A 15,419-nucleotide genomic window follows, 5' to 3' on the forward strand; every position below is an offset into this window, starting at 1 on the left:
AAACCTCTCCTCAGGGACCCCCAGCCGTTCCAAACCTCTCCTCAGGGACCCCCAGCCGTTCCAAACCTCTCCTCGGGGACCCCCAGCCGTTCCAAACCTCTCCTCAGGGACCCCCAGCCATTCCAAACCTCTCCTCAGGGACCCCCAGCCATTCCAAACCTCTCCTCAGGGACCCCCAGCCGTTCCAAACCTCTCCTCAGGGACCCCCAGCCGTTCCAAACCTCTCCTCAGGGACCCCCAGCCATTCCAAACCTCTCCTCAGGGACCCCCAGCCGTTCCAAACCTCTCCTCAGGGACCCCCAGCCGTTCCAAACCTCTCCTCAGGGACCCCCAGCCGTTCCAAACCTCTCCTCGGGGACCCCCAGCCGTTCCAAACCTCTCCTCAGGGACCCCCAGCCGTTCCAAACCTCTCCTCAGGGACCCCCAGCCATTCTAAACCTCTCCTCATGGACCCCCAGCTGTTCTAAACCTCTCCTCAGGGACCCCCAGCCATTCCAAACCTCTCCTCAGGGACCCCCAGCCGTTCTAAACCTCTCCTCAGGGACCCCCAGCCATTCTAAACCTCTCCTCAGGCACCCCCAGCCATTCCAAACCTCTCCTCAGGGGCCCCCAGCCGTTCTAAACCTCTCCTCAGGGACCCCCAGCCATTTCATGTTTGTGATCTATTCCAGAACAAGCACACCTGATTCAATTAGTCAACTAATCAGCGAGCCCTAGATTAGAGGAATCAGGTGAGCTAGTTCAGGTGTAAAACAAAATTGTGAAACATCTGGGGGTCCCTGAAGAGTGGTTTGAGAACCACTGGCTACAGCACTGACCTACAATGTCCTCCAAAACACAGCAATCCTCTGTTGACTTCTGTATCCACACAACCTAGTATTATAATATTTGAGAACCTGTGTTCTTTGTTATAATCATTCAATAACATCAGTATTATTGTGGCTGTATCTGAATAGAATAGCAGATGTTTTCTGCATCCACTCAGGTAATTATGTTTTTTTTTAACAGCAAATAATATAGTGTTATTCATGTTATAACATACATTGAAAAGAGCTTGGTTGAGGTTTTGTACCTTTACACACCTGCTACAGAGACTCCTCTCTAGTCGTGAGATTTAATAATTATTAATGCATGGCCCACAACTTGAACTATAGCTTCAACAACAGACATTACGCTGCAGACAGATAACCAATCAGAGAGGACACCATTAGGACCATATGTGGAGTTTCCGGTTCACACGTTGCGTCATACTTGAGTGATGGGCTAAAATTCGACCATTCAAACACTGTAGCATAGCCTAGAGAGAAAAAATTAAATGATGCCTTGAAATGAACCCGTGTCCGTCATTCACTCTATAGATAGAGTCGTCATAACGTTGTATAACATATTCATATAATAATGATTAAATCTTATTCTTGCAATTTCGTAACAGCTGCTGTAGACTATTATTATCAAGGAGTTGGAGGCAGCGTGTCCTGGACTTACGTCCCAAATGGCACCCTAGGATAGTAGTGCAGCACTAGGGAATAGGGAGACATTTGGAACGTATTTCTTTTTCATTCTCTTGCAACATTAATGGTCTTTTTCTAAACAAGTACTTCAATAAATATTACGGACAGCTATTTTTTTTTTCTTCTTTCGGATGACCTCACAACTCCTCTCAAGTAGTGGCCCGGGGCGATGGAACCATGGAACGATGGAACGTGAGAATAGAATAAAGAGACAGACAGACAGGGACAGACAAGGGACCTCCCTGTGAATGAGGGTCTGCCTTGCGCTTCCCGGCAACCACGCCCCCTGTATATTTACTGGTAGTTCATTAGGGTGGTATGCACTCTCTTTCATTCTGCTACCAGATCGCTGGTCGGTTTAGCGGCTGAGATATGAGCTTCAGACAATTATAGACCCCATGCCCTAAGTTCAGGTCAAATAAATGTTTTCACTGGGGTCACTCAAGCGTGAATGTGGGAAATGCTTTGGAACTTTGGAACGCTATTTTTAGATCTAGAGCTTATTAGGGATCAATAGATGACATCACTGGGATTTTGGGAAACAGAGTGACAGATCACAACGTTAAGCCGACCCGTTGATGGGAGAGAAGTCTGAATAGGCAACTTTTTGTGCACTGTTGAAAAGAAGCAATACTTCAAAAGGACTTATTTTTCCGATTACTTTAAGTTGCATTTATGGGAAGGCTAATTCTGATATAGGGTAAATAACACTTGAATACTCGCAACCAATGCATAAACATTTAATTTTCCCATTATAGCCTATAACTCAAGCATTTGATCTCAAGCATTTGATCCTGTGTCCTACAATGAGTTTGCTCTGATGTGTATAACAATTTCATAAAGCTGTCTTGAGTGACTATAAAGTAGGCTCCGCTTGTGTAAAATCTTTACAACAAACATTGTATGTAGGCCTATACAATGACTGGCAATACAGCCTAAATAAACTACAATTGACTGTAAATTCATAACATCTGAAATCCGCTCAAAAATAAAACTTTGCATATAATACAAGCCCTGTAGTTCGATGTTGTGTAGGCCTACAGTGAACTGTCTTGCCAACCACTCTGGCTACCTAAATAAACAGTTGCCTTCTTTTCCATCTGCTCCGTTCTGAAAGGACCGCTATGCAGAGCCAGAGCGTCACTGACGCGAAAGGGGTGGAGCGTTACCGGGGCAACGCAGACTTTGTTCAACAAAACATGCGCCTGTGAAACACCGCCAAGCACCAAGTTTATAGTCCCGCCGAGAGGACGCTTAGGGAACCCTTTTGTAGACTACTGATCTATTACAGTGACGTTTTCCATATTTAAACATTGTTTATTAAATGCAAAAATAGAAGCAAAACAATTGTTTGTTTTGTATATTATGCCTAATGAATAATAGTTTGAGATGTTCTTTAGCTACATTCATGCTTATCCAGGATTTATAATCATAATCCCCCAAAACATAATGAAGTCCATATCAAAAGGCCCAGCTGTCTACATTGTTACATTTATTTACTTCTTCTGTGTGTTTTGAGCTGATGATAGACATCGTCTCACCACATGCCGTCCTACTACAGTAGTTCTAAAGAACAGGGATCCCGACGGTCACTACTAGGCTACTGTCTATAAAGCATTCCTAGAGAACACCTTTGTTATGACCATCTAAGCGAGGTAAGACTACTGTAGACTACACAACAATAGAACAGTACTTCCTGGCCGACTTGTTGCTTCACTGGCTGCCATGCCCTCGCATCACCTCACCTGGAACAGACAGGTAAAAAAAATGGCCTCGGGCCAAAGTACATGTTGTTGACTTCAGTTTCAGCAGCTGTATGGTATTATTATTGCTCTCTGTTTATGAGTTGTGCAATAGTTCTAGGATGGTCGTATTTCTATAGACTTATTCTATATGCATACACGTAATTGATCAGTTTTTCAGGTATTAGTAACACCTGTACATTGTTGAATCAGTTTACACTCGTGAGGAACTTTAGGAGGATTGTAATATACCAGAACTCTTTGCAATTCATGTGTTCCAGTGTCGCTAGTTAGCAAACGGCGCTAATAGTTATCAACGGAGCTGGTCCTATGAATTTGTTTCATTTCAGACGCTTCTGTATGGAATTACTTCATCGTCTATAACCTTCCCATCTTCAGTAGTTCTGCGTTTCCCAGCAGGCTCCGCCCATTTAACAGGATGCACCATATAAGGTAAATGACGTGGACGGGATCTCCTTCTGGAACGTTCCAATTTCTTGGGAATGGGGAACGTCGAAGTTCTAACTTTAAAAAAAATAATCTTATGCCAATAAAACACACAATAAAAGCACTTTTAAGCACACGATTAATTTATTTCATAGGTTCAAAATGTGTTACAAGTCTCATCGTTTGTGTTTAGTATGTTTATAAACCCGTTGTTATGTTGCGCTCCTCACCCATTCAAGGAAGGTACGTCCCATCTCACGTCACTATTATTTCCTCGGCAGACGGTGGGCAAACCTATAAAAACCCTGCGAACTGTCAGAGTCGGTAGTCAAACTTTCCGCAGCAGAAGAGAGATACTGCAACAAACGAAAGAGTCATCAGCTGAACCTGCCCAAAAAAAAGGATCACTTGACTTTGACAGCTTTAGCCGAAGCTTACTTTCGTTTCACTTGATTTGGAATTTTATCCGAGTTTCTTCGTGATCTCCTGAAACGATGATGTACTCCGCTTTCAACACCGACTGTGACTCTTCTTCTCGCTGTAGTACAGCTTCTCCATCCTGCGACAAGCTGGTTTACTTCAACTCTCCTGAGGGATCTTACTCCAGCATGGGTTCACCCCAATCTCAGGTATATTGATCAATCAATGTGGCGTATTGCCTTTACAATTTCATTTAAATACCTGTTTTATAAGTGTTATAACCACGCAGTAATGGTGGATTATAAACCATGCTATTCCAGCGATACCGTATGCAGCTAAACCTTTTATTAATGTCGTATCTTAAACTTTTTAACATGTTATAACAGTGCATGAATGTGCATAGTAGATGTTGAATAATATATAACGCTAGACGCTTCTAAAGTATCACTGTTCTGCAGCAGAGCGTTGACTACACACGCCTGTAGTTCATTCATTTAAACAAGCAGCGAGGAAACTCCAGAGAAGTTAAGCGTCATAGCCTACATCACTAGGGATATTTATAAACACTATGGCTTTTAATAGACCGACCAACCAACTGGCTTCATTCATATGCATGAGTGAAATGATGCTGGTGCATTGCTTCAGCAGCAGCAGCATCACTCACCCTCCTTAGTAGCTGACCCTCTGTCTATATACATTCTACTGTACTGACTGATTTACCCTCCTTCTGCAACAGGACTTCACAGACCCGAATTCAGTGTCCAGTGGTCCGTCCTTCATCCCTACTGTTACAGCCATCTCTGCCAGCCCAGACCTGCAGTGGTTGGTCCAGCCGCTATCCTCTGTGGCACCTTCTCACAGAGCCCATCCCTACAGCGACAGCCCCCCAACCTACACTAGAGCCATGAGGAACAAGGGCCACAGCTCTGGGCGCAGAGGCAAAATGGAACAGGTAATTCACCTAACTGATCTTAAAGCTGGTCTATGGGACTATAGTGTTGCAACAATTTCTGTACACCGCTTTCGTTTTGAATATGGAAAACTGTGCATGTAGGGTTTAATGATGACATTTGCATTAAATTGGAGAACTGCAGGGACTTCATTTTCTTGTTTTTTTTCTTCTATAGCTTTCGCCTGAAGAGGAGGAGAAGAAGCGAGTCCGTAGAGAGAGGAACAAGCAGGCAGCAGCTAAATGCCGCAACAGGCGAAAGGAACTCACCGACACTCTGCAGGGTGAAACCGACGAGCTGGAGGAAGAGAAGTCTGTTCTCCAGAACGACATCGCCAACCTGCTTAAAGAGAAGGAGAAGTTAGAGTTTATCTTGGCAGCCCACCAGCCCATCTGCAAGATCCGCTCTGATATGGACACGACTTTCCCTTCCATCTCGCCCTCCCACGGGGTCTCCATCCAGCTGTCCCCGCCTCAGCGCATGGTATCCTGCTCTGCCGCTCCCCTTACTTCCATCCAGTCCACCTCCACCCTCTCAGCCTCTGCCTCCATATTCTCCAGCAGTCCCTTCCTGTCCACTGCCTCCATCTCCGTCTCCGACGTCAAGATGGCCGACCTGGACACAGCCTGCCTGGAGTCCCTGTCTCTCCTCGCCAAGGCTGAGATGGAGACGGCCCGGTCGGTGCCCGAGGTTGATCTGGCCAGCTCCCTGTACACTCAGGACTGGGAGCCTCTCTACAGTACAGCCAATAATGACTTTGAGCCCCTGTGCACCCCTGTGGTTACCTGCACCCCATCCTGCACTACCTATAAGTCTTCATTCGTCTTTACCTACCCAGAGGCGGAGGCTTTCCCTACCTGTGGTGTAGCCCACCGGAGAGGCAGCACCAGCAATGACCAGTCCTCTGATTCCCTCAGCTCCCCTACCCTCCTAGCTCTGTGAGGAGAACTTCAAGTTGAGTCCCAAATGGCTCCCTATATAGTGCACTGCTTAGGGCTCTGGTCAAAAGCAGTGCACTTGGGGACCCCCCCCCTCTTCCACACAACACGACTTCCTCTAGAGCACATTTGGCACTTCATGTACAGTGTTAGATGTGCAGAATGATCGCAGGGCTATGGACTTGGACACACAACCAGGAAGCAATGTATTTGATTTGTTTACCAAGTTGTCTCGACTATAATAGGTTATTACTTGCCTCTTTCAACTATGTAGCAAGTTAAAGCATGTTTAACTTATAACACATAATAGTTTGGGCTTACAAACCGTATATTAATTTTATGGCACTAGATAACAAAGTTGTTGACTTGTTCTTCAGCGCAATATAGTTATCTTGACCGGTTTGTTTTCTGGTTGATGGAATGTGAACTTGTTTGTGATATATATATATAAAAAAACATGATGAGCTTCTCTAACCATGGTCTGAGTGGTCTATATCCTAGTATGAGAGTTTTCTGTGAAAACGTCAGTATTTAATTTATGAAATGTAAATGTATTTTTTTTAACTTAATTTAAATGAACTACAAAGCAAACAACCTTTGCAAACCTTGTAACAAATAAAATGTATATGAAATAATTTAAAAAGATCTCTTTGCTTCTTCCCCCTTTGTCTAAATAAAAACACAATCGGCACTGAAATACTTTATATAGAATATCAAATAACAGTTATATAGGGGCATTTACACAATTGTCTAAAATTGCACCATAAAAATATGGTAATTACTTTATAGCCCTTTTTAACATCAGCCGATGTCACAAAGTGCTGTACAGAAACCCAGCCTAAAACACCCAAACGGCAAGCAATGCAGATGTAGAAGCACGTTGGTTAGGGGGAAGAAAAAAAAACATCCCTAGGAAGAAACCTAGAGAGGAACCAGGCTCTGAGGGATTGGCCAGTCTTCTCCTCTCCAGGATCTCCATGCGTTGTCTATTTAATGTTCCATCGCTCTGTTGCCAAGGTCGACTCAACGTCAGAGCGCTCTGACGTCAGTGCGTGCTTATCCGTTGTGTTTTTTTTTTCACCGGGCAACGGAACGCTACGCGGTGATCTCCACTTCCGTGACCAAATATAGATGTTGCTACCTCTAAAAGGCTGATAATATTTCTGGAACATACTCGGCATAAAACGCTTTGGCAATCAATTGCTTTCTACTTTATAACTCGTTTACATGAGCAACTGTATGTCAATCAGAATATTGATATATATATTCTCTTCTGCATCACAGGATAATCTCTCTCGCTGTCGGGGATGCATGCAACAGCGTACCTCATTTGGAGCTAATTAGGGTTTAGCTAAATGTCTGACATTGTACTAACTAGATGCAATCTTATGTTTTTATTATGAGGGACTAGCTTATCACTATTCGATCCCTCTGGACTGCTCACGCAACTGAAGGCTACTGAAACAGCTGGAGAGTTCAGTCTGGGAAATGTTCGATATGATTGCAACAATATATAGGCTAAATCTTTTGCATAAAACAATTCTGAAATTAAAAATGGCAGGATTTTTGTCATGTCATTGCCAGCAACATTACCAGTGTATCATGCTTTAGTCTGTGCACCTGCAGAATGTTGAGGTCTGTATCTGACACTCTAAAAAGCGATTTATGTCATGTGTTGAATAGATTATCCACTTGTATTTTGTTGTGAAGAAAATTTCTCTATGGGAGGAAATATTCAAATTGATTATTTTGTCATCTTTACCCCCATATAGAAAAGGTATTGTAAAATATATGTCTAACTTTTGAACTAAAGAAGAAAGATGCTCAATAAAATGGCAAGGCATGGGGCTGCTGATATGGGCTATATTTGAAAGCAGAAACCTTTAGACTCGGTCTACTGTTCTGGGCAATAATGGTCATAGTAGGGCCACAGACAGCTATAACAGGGAACAAGAGTGGTGGTGTGGTGAGAAGACTTCCGTTTTTAAGAGCAAAGCGATGTTGTATTAAATTATTCATATACCCCCACCATCGTACTCTACTTTGATGCTAAACTTGGCTTTTTTAAGGTACAGACCACACAGTCTGGTCACACTGTAGAGAATGAGTTTTCATTCATAGGGGAAAATAGTAACTTGTTTGGAAGACATATCAGGAGGAGTTGTGGTGGTCTGGAAGAGAAAGGGGTTCAAGCTCAGGGAGATCTGTAATGGTCTTAACTGACAGGTGGGATCAGATTGTCTTTAGAGATCTGTATCGTGATCATGACAAGGTTAATTATGCTATACTTGACTACTATGCCTAAGCCTATTTATCTCACATCTCTGTCACTACAGCATATCATATTCAATTTACAGTATCACTCACATGCTATAAGAGACAGGCAAGATATGAATGTTCGCTGCTTATCATATACTCTCATCCACCCCCTTCCCACCCCACCCCAATACCAGTTAAAACAAAAAAAACCAGTCATTTATCAAACCCATTCACTCATTTCCTATGTCCTCATATTTCCCTTGTATAGACTAAATGGAGGCAGTTTAATCCATGACTGTACTCAGGAAAGGCTTAGTGCGTGATCTAGTGAATGAGAGGAGGGCGGGTCGTGGTAAGGAAGTCAGCAATCACACACTGAAAGACACAATGAATTTCCGCTCTCACTCTGACTGACTGGTCTATCATAGACACGCCCTTTTTATGCAATAGTTTTGAAAGTATCACAGCTGTTACACATTGGTTCTTAATTGCGTCTCCTGATCTTTAACTTCCTTAATGTGAATTCTTCCTAGAATGTGTTTCAAAACCCCCAGAGGAGTTAAGGGTTAAAACTGCACCAATATTGATGTTTTTTTATTTTACCCTGTTGCTGTAATCACAAATCTTTGTTCAAATCTCTTGCTGGAACTCATGTTCACAATCACAAGCATCTTGTTTTGACGTATGTGAGAGAGAAAGAGAGACTAGTCCTACTGACGCTATCCTCTTCATGTCGTAAGCATTCAGCGCCCACACTCAACACCTTTAAGATCTGACAAAATACCTGCCCCCCCCTCCCTCCGACAAAAGTAGATATCTCTTTAGAGCTTTTTAGAGCATTTTTCTCTCAGCAGCGAGTGATGCTCCAATGTTTTTCTCAGCTCAAACAGTGTGTTAGTAATAACTGTCACTATTAATATGCCTTGCCAGCTCCAGGGAGAAGGAGCGGAGGCAGGAATAGCAGGTGCTCGTCGCTTCTTTTAACATCAGCATCAACGGCAGTAAAATTAGAACTCTGTGACGCCAACCTGCGTCGATGCTGCAACCCAGGGGAGGAAGCAGGCAGCAGTGTATGTCTGAGAATAAAGAACAGAGGGAGGGAGGGAACAAAGGAAAAGAAGGAGGGAGAGAGAGAGATGTAGAGAGATAGAGAGAGATGTAGAGAGAGGGAAAGAGGGAGAGAGAGGGATGTAGAGAGAGAGAGATGTAGAGAGATATGTAGAGGGGGAGAGGTAGAGAGAGAAAGGAAGAGGTAGAGAGAGAGAGAGGAAGAGGTAGAGAGAGAGAGAGAGAGAGAGAGAGAGAGAGAGAGAAAGAAAGAGAGAGAGAGAGAGAGAGAGAGGAAGAGGTAGAGAGAGAGCAGAAGGATGGAGAGGTAGAGCTCAAGTATAGAGAGGGAGAGAGAGAGAGAGAGAGAGATGAAGAGGTAGAGAGAGAGCAGAAGGATGGAGAGGTAGAGAGCGGAAGTATAGAGAGGGAGAGAGAGAGAGAGAGAGAATGAGCGGCTGGATGTAATTCTGAGTGCAGTGATGATGGAGAGGGGGAGAGCTGAGTTCGTCTCCCTGCCATCTCCATTTTATTGGTAGACCCATCCTCATCCTTTGACACCTCTTAACTCCCAGGAGTCAGGAAATGGAATTCTTTAGAAATCCAAGAAAAAATTATTTACCTCTCCTCTGTCTCTTTATTTTCTGACTCAATCACAAAATGATACTGTTTGCTTATTATATCAAATAGACAGACACACTGAGAAAAATCTCTACAGGCCACAGTTGGTAATGTCTCATATATAAATGTATAATGACACAAATGTGAATGACCTATTTCTCATACACACTGTCAAGGGAGATGATGTCTGCGTCATATTTGATACCTGTGATGATATTTATATATAGGCCTATACAAAATAAAACTTTCCATGCTGTCACTAAGCAATGACCACGCATGACCAGTCTGATATCTGGTGTTGAAATACATTCTAGGTAAATACAGTATCCACAGCACCTTCGAGTAATCTCAGTTAACTAACATATTTGCTTTAATTTGATCAGATGCACGATACCAATTATGCTACGTAGTCTGTCAATGAGAGATGACGTCATGAGTGACATATACAGTATCAATGACTGGAGTCTATAATAGTTGTTTGTACAAGAGCTCCAGCAATAAAGCTCATTGACTCAGACAAGGGAGGGCAATATATCTGGAGGGCGTGGAGACATGATTGCGTCATCCCGCCATCTATTCCTTGTGGAAGAGGAACACATACACTGAGTGTCCAAAACATTAGGAACACCTTTATAATATTGGAGTTGCACCGCCCCCCTTTTGTCCTCAGAACAGTCTCAATTCGTCGGGGCATGGACTCTACAAGGTGTCGAAAAGCATTCCACAGGGATGCTGGTCCATGTTGACTCCAATGCTTCCCACAGTAGTGTCCAATTGGCTGGATGTCCTTTGGGTGATGGACCATTCTACATACACACGGAAAACTGTTGAGCGTGAAACTGCAACATTGCAGTTCTTGACACACTCAAACTGCGGGTGGTGAAGACGGCCCAGTACACCACTGGGACCGTGGCCCTCCAGCGGGTGGTGAAGACAGCCCAGTACACCACTGGCAACGTGTTCCCAACCATCCAGAACATCTACTCGAAACGGTGCCTGAGGAAGGAACACAGCATCATCAAGGACCCCACACCCTCCAGCTGTTCACTCCTTTACTGTCAGTCAGATGGTATCGGAGCATGAGGTCTGACACCAACAGGCTCAGAGACAGTTTCTATCTACAAGTCATCAGACTGCTGAACACTTGAACTGGACTGACCACCTGCTCTGATTCTCTGCACCTTAGCACACAATCACTCATTCATGCTACACACACTAACTATCATGTTTCGATGAGACCCAGATGCAGACGGTGTAGAAGTAACAAGAGGTTATTACAACAACAGGGGCAGGCAAACAACAGGTCAGGGCAGGCAGCGGTCAATAATCCAGAGTAGTGTGTAAAGGGTCCAGAACGGTAGGCAGTCTCAGGGTCAGGACAGGAAGAATGGTCAAAACTGGGAAGGACTGGAAACCAGGTGCAGGAAAACAGGCAGGAGCAGGGAAACAAAGACTGGTAGGTTTTAACAAACAAAAACGAACTGGCAACAGACAAACAGAGAACACAGGTATAAATACACAGGAGATAATAGGGAAGATGGGCGACACCTGGAGGGGGGGTGGAGACAATCACAAAGACAGGTGAAACAGATCAGGGTGTGACACACACATCACAACTGCTGCTACCAGAATCTTATTATACTGAACAATTTATTCATGACAATTTGTTCTCAACTGGCCTACCTTGTTAAATAAAGGTGAAAGGATTTTACTACCAAGGATTCTATTACCAAGGATTCTACTACCAAGGATTCTACTACCAAGAATTCTTACTACCAAGGATTCTACTACCAAGGATTCTACTACCAATGATTCTTACTACCAAGGATTCTTACTGCCAAGGATTCTTACTGCCAAGGATTCTTACTGCCAAGGATTCTTACTGCCAAGGATTCTTACTACCAAGGATTCTTACTACCATGGATTCTTACTGCCAAGGATTCTTACTACCAAGGATTCTTACTACCAAGGATTCTTACTACCAAGGATTCTACTACCAAGGATTCTTACTGCCAAGGATTCTTACTACCAAGGATTCTACTACCAAGGATTCTTACTGCCAAGGATTCTAACTACCAAGGATTCTTACTACCAAGGATTCTTACTACCATGGATTCTTACTACCAAGGATTCTACTACCAAGGATTCTACTACCAAGGATTCTTACTACCATGGATTCTTACTACCAAGGATTCTTACTACCATGGATTCTTACTACCATGGATTCTTACTGCCAAGGATTCTTACTACCAAGGATTCTTACTACCAAGGATTCTACTACCAAGGATTCTACTACCAAGGATTCTTACTGCCATGGATTCTTACTACCAAGGATTCTACTACCAAGGATTCTACTACCAAGGATTCTTACTACCATGGATTCTTACTACCAAGGATTCTTACTACCATGGATTCTTACTACCATGGATTCTTACTGCCAAGGATTCTTACTACCAAGGATTCTTACTACCAAGGATTCTACTACCAAGGATTCTACTACCAAGGATTCTTACTGCCAAGGATTCTAACTACCAAGGATTCTTACTACCAAGGATTCTTACTGCCAAGGATTCTAACTTCCAAGGATTCTTACTACCAAGAATTCTACTACCAAGGATTCTTACTGCCAAGGATTCTTACTACCAAGGATTCTTACTACCAAGGATTCTTACTACCAAGGACTCTACTACCAAGGATTCTTACTACCAAGGACTCTACTACCAAGGATTCTTACTGCCAAGGATTCTACTACCAAGGATTCTACTACCAAGGATTCTACTACCAAGGACTCTACTACCAAGGATTCTTACTACCAAGGATTCTTACTACCATGGATTCTTACTGCCAATGATTCTTACTACCAAGGATTCTTACTACCAAGGATTCTACTACCAAGGATTCTTACCCCTTCATCATACATGTGTAAATATTGGACTATAAATTGTGCCCTTCCTGTATTATACTGATTGCTAAAATGTTTATTCTATTTTACTGAGTCATTTACTTTTTGTTCCTATTCTTATCTTTATTATTTCTTATTGTTGTTGCATTGTCGAGAAAGAACCTGCAAGTAAGCATTTAGTTGGACGATGTATACCATCCGTATCCCGTACATACGACTAATAACACTTGAAACTTGTGACAGATGTCATAATCCTCAACATCTGGCTTGGATTATGACATTGGCCATGGAACCAGTAATTAGAGTTGTCATAACATGTCATAACAGGTCATAACAGGTAATACCAGATCCTAACAGGTCATAACAGGTCGTAACAGGTCGTAGCATGTCATAACAGGTTGTTACAGGTTATAACAGGTCGTAAAAGGTCATACCATGTCAAAACAGGTCGTAACCGGTCATAACAGGTCGTAACAAGTTGTAACAGGTCATAAAAGGTCATAACATGTCGTAACAGGTTGTAACAGGTCATAACAGATCATAACAGGTCGTAACAGGTCATAACAGGTCTATTACCCTTATCATCACTCCCAGATGAAGACCAGGTCCATATACTATTTCTATAGATTTATCTATGGCTCTATAGAGGCAGGTCAGTAGCTTGATCTATGGCTCTATAGAGACAGGTCAGTAGCTTTATCTATGGCTCTATAGAGGCAGGTCAGTAGGTTTATCTATGGCTCTATAGAGGCAGGTCAGTAGCTTTATCTATGGCTCTATAGAGGCAGGTCAGTAGCTTTATCTATGGCTCTATAAAGGAAGGTCTATAGCTTTATCTATGGCTCTATAGAGGCAGGTCAGTAGGTTTATCTATGGCTCTATAGAGGCAGGTCAGTAGGTTTATCTATGGCTCTATAGAGGCAGGTCAGTAGGTTTATCTATGGCTCTATAGAGGCAGGTCAGTAGCTTTATCTATGGCTCTATAGAGGCAGGTCAGTAGCTTTATCTATGGCTCTATAGAGGCAGGTCAGTAGCTTGATCTATGACTCAGGTAGAAATGGCAGATCAGTTTCCTGTACAGAGCATTTTGCCAGCAGAATAAAATAAAATAAAATAAAATGTTTATTGTCACATGCTTAGTAAACAACAGGCGTAGACTAACAGTGAAATGCTTATTTACAGGCCCTTCCCAACAATGCAGAATACAATAAAACAATTGAAATAATAATAATAGGAAAAAAAATTGTTACACGAGGAATAAATACACAATGAGCAATGATAGCTTGGCTATATACACCGTACACGTAGTACCAGTACTGAACCGATGATAACTTGGCTATATACATGGGTTACCAGTACTGAGCCGATGTGCAGGGGTACGAGGTTATTGAGGTAGATATGTACATATAGGTAGGGGGTAAAGTGACTAGGCAACAGGATAGATAATAGACAGTAGAAGCAGCGTATGTGATGAATGTGGAAGTGTGTGTGTGGTGACGGTGTGCCAACAGTGAGTGTGTGTGTGTATGTGTTGGAGTGTCAGTGTAAGTATGTGTGTGTGTGTGTGTGTGTGTGTGTGTGTGTGTGTGTGTGTGTGTGTGTGTGTGTGTGTGTGTGTGTGTGTGTGTGTGTGTGTTGGAGTGTCAGTGTAAGTATGTGTGAGTGTGTGGGTAGTCCAGTGTGTGTGTATAGTCAAAAAAGAGTCAATGCAGGTAGCCGGGGTAGCAATCTGGTTAACTATTTAGCAGCCTTGTTTAGCAGTCTTAGAAGCTGTTCGTGAGCCATTTTTTGAAGGGTCGGGCTCAATTCCATTTCAATTTCAGTCAATTCAGGAAGTACACTGAAATTCCAATTTTCTTCAATGATTTTCAATTAGGAAATGTTGGGAATTTGTAATTTGGTTTTCTTTCCGAATTGTCTGGAATTGAAATGGAATTGGCCCCAATCCAGATCTATTGTGGTAATAGATTGGATCCCAGTCAGTGAGACTAACCTAGATAAATAGTGGTTAAATAACATCAAACATGCGGTTAATGGCACTTCAGAAAACTGTCAGGGAGACTGACATTCAGAGGGGTTGTTTGACTTACTAAACGGGAGTAGTGCACTGAATAGAGCGTAAGGTGCCATTTGAGGATATGCCTGAGTGGAGTGATGCGTTCTCTCGAGGGACCGAATAAACTCCCATCAAACCTAATTGGTTAATCCCTGAGCTGCTGCTGACGAGAAAATAATAGTTTTTGGGGATCTTCAGAATACCCCAGTAACTGTGAATGTGATATGGCCTGTTATATAATGCTGTTGGGGATTAAACACTTACTGTACTGTCTGGTTAGATCATTGTGTAATCTATCTGTCTATAGATCCATCCATCCATCCGTCCAGCCACGGTCGTCACTAGTTATCACAGCCACAAAGTCACAAAACCCAATTTCTACAAGTTATCTTTTTAAAATATGATTTAAACTTAACCCTGACATGAACCCTACCCTTAACCACATGTATAACCTCATGCCTAACTCCATCCTTGAATACATGTAACCAATTTTGACTTTGTGGCTGTGGTAACTAGTGGAAACATC

The 15,419-nt window shown here is 42.8% G+C and overlaps 1 protein-coding gene across 1 annotated transcript; it reads left to right on the forward strand.

The window, feature by feature from the left end:
* Positions 1 to 4,014: 4,014 nt before the first annotated feature.
* On the forward strand, positions 4,015 to 6,482 carry LOC106608294 (proto-oncogene c-Fos). The gene is made up of 3 exons (XM_014206157.2): positions 4,015 to 4,329; positions 4,857 to 5,072; positions 5,248 to 6,482. The coding sequence occupies exons 1-3, from the start codon at positions 4,195 to 4,197 to the stop codon at positions 6,010 to 6,012; spliced, it is 1,116 nt and encodes a 371-aa protein (XP_014061632.1). The 5' UTR covers positions 4,015 to 4,194; the 3' UTR covers positions 6,013 to 6,482.
* Positions 6,483 to 15,419: the final 8,937 nt, after the last annotated feature.

The sequence above is a fragment of the Salmo salar genome, chromosome ssa06 (genome assembly GCF_905237065.1).
Source record: "Salmo salar chromosome ssa06, Ssal_v3.1, whole genome shotgun sequence".
In the NCBI taxonomy this organism is placed as follows: Eukaryota; Metazoa; Chordata; class Actinopteri; order Salmoniformes; family Salmonidae; genus Salmo; species Salmo salar.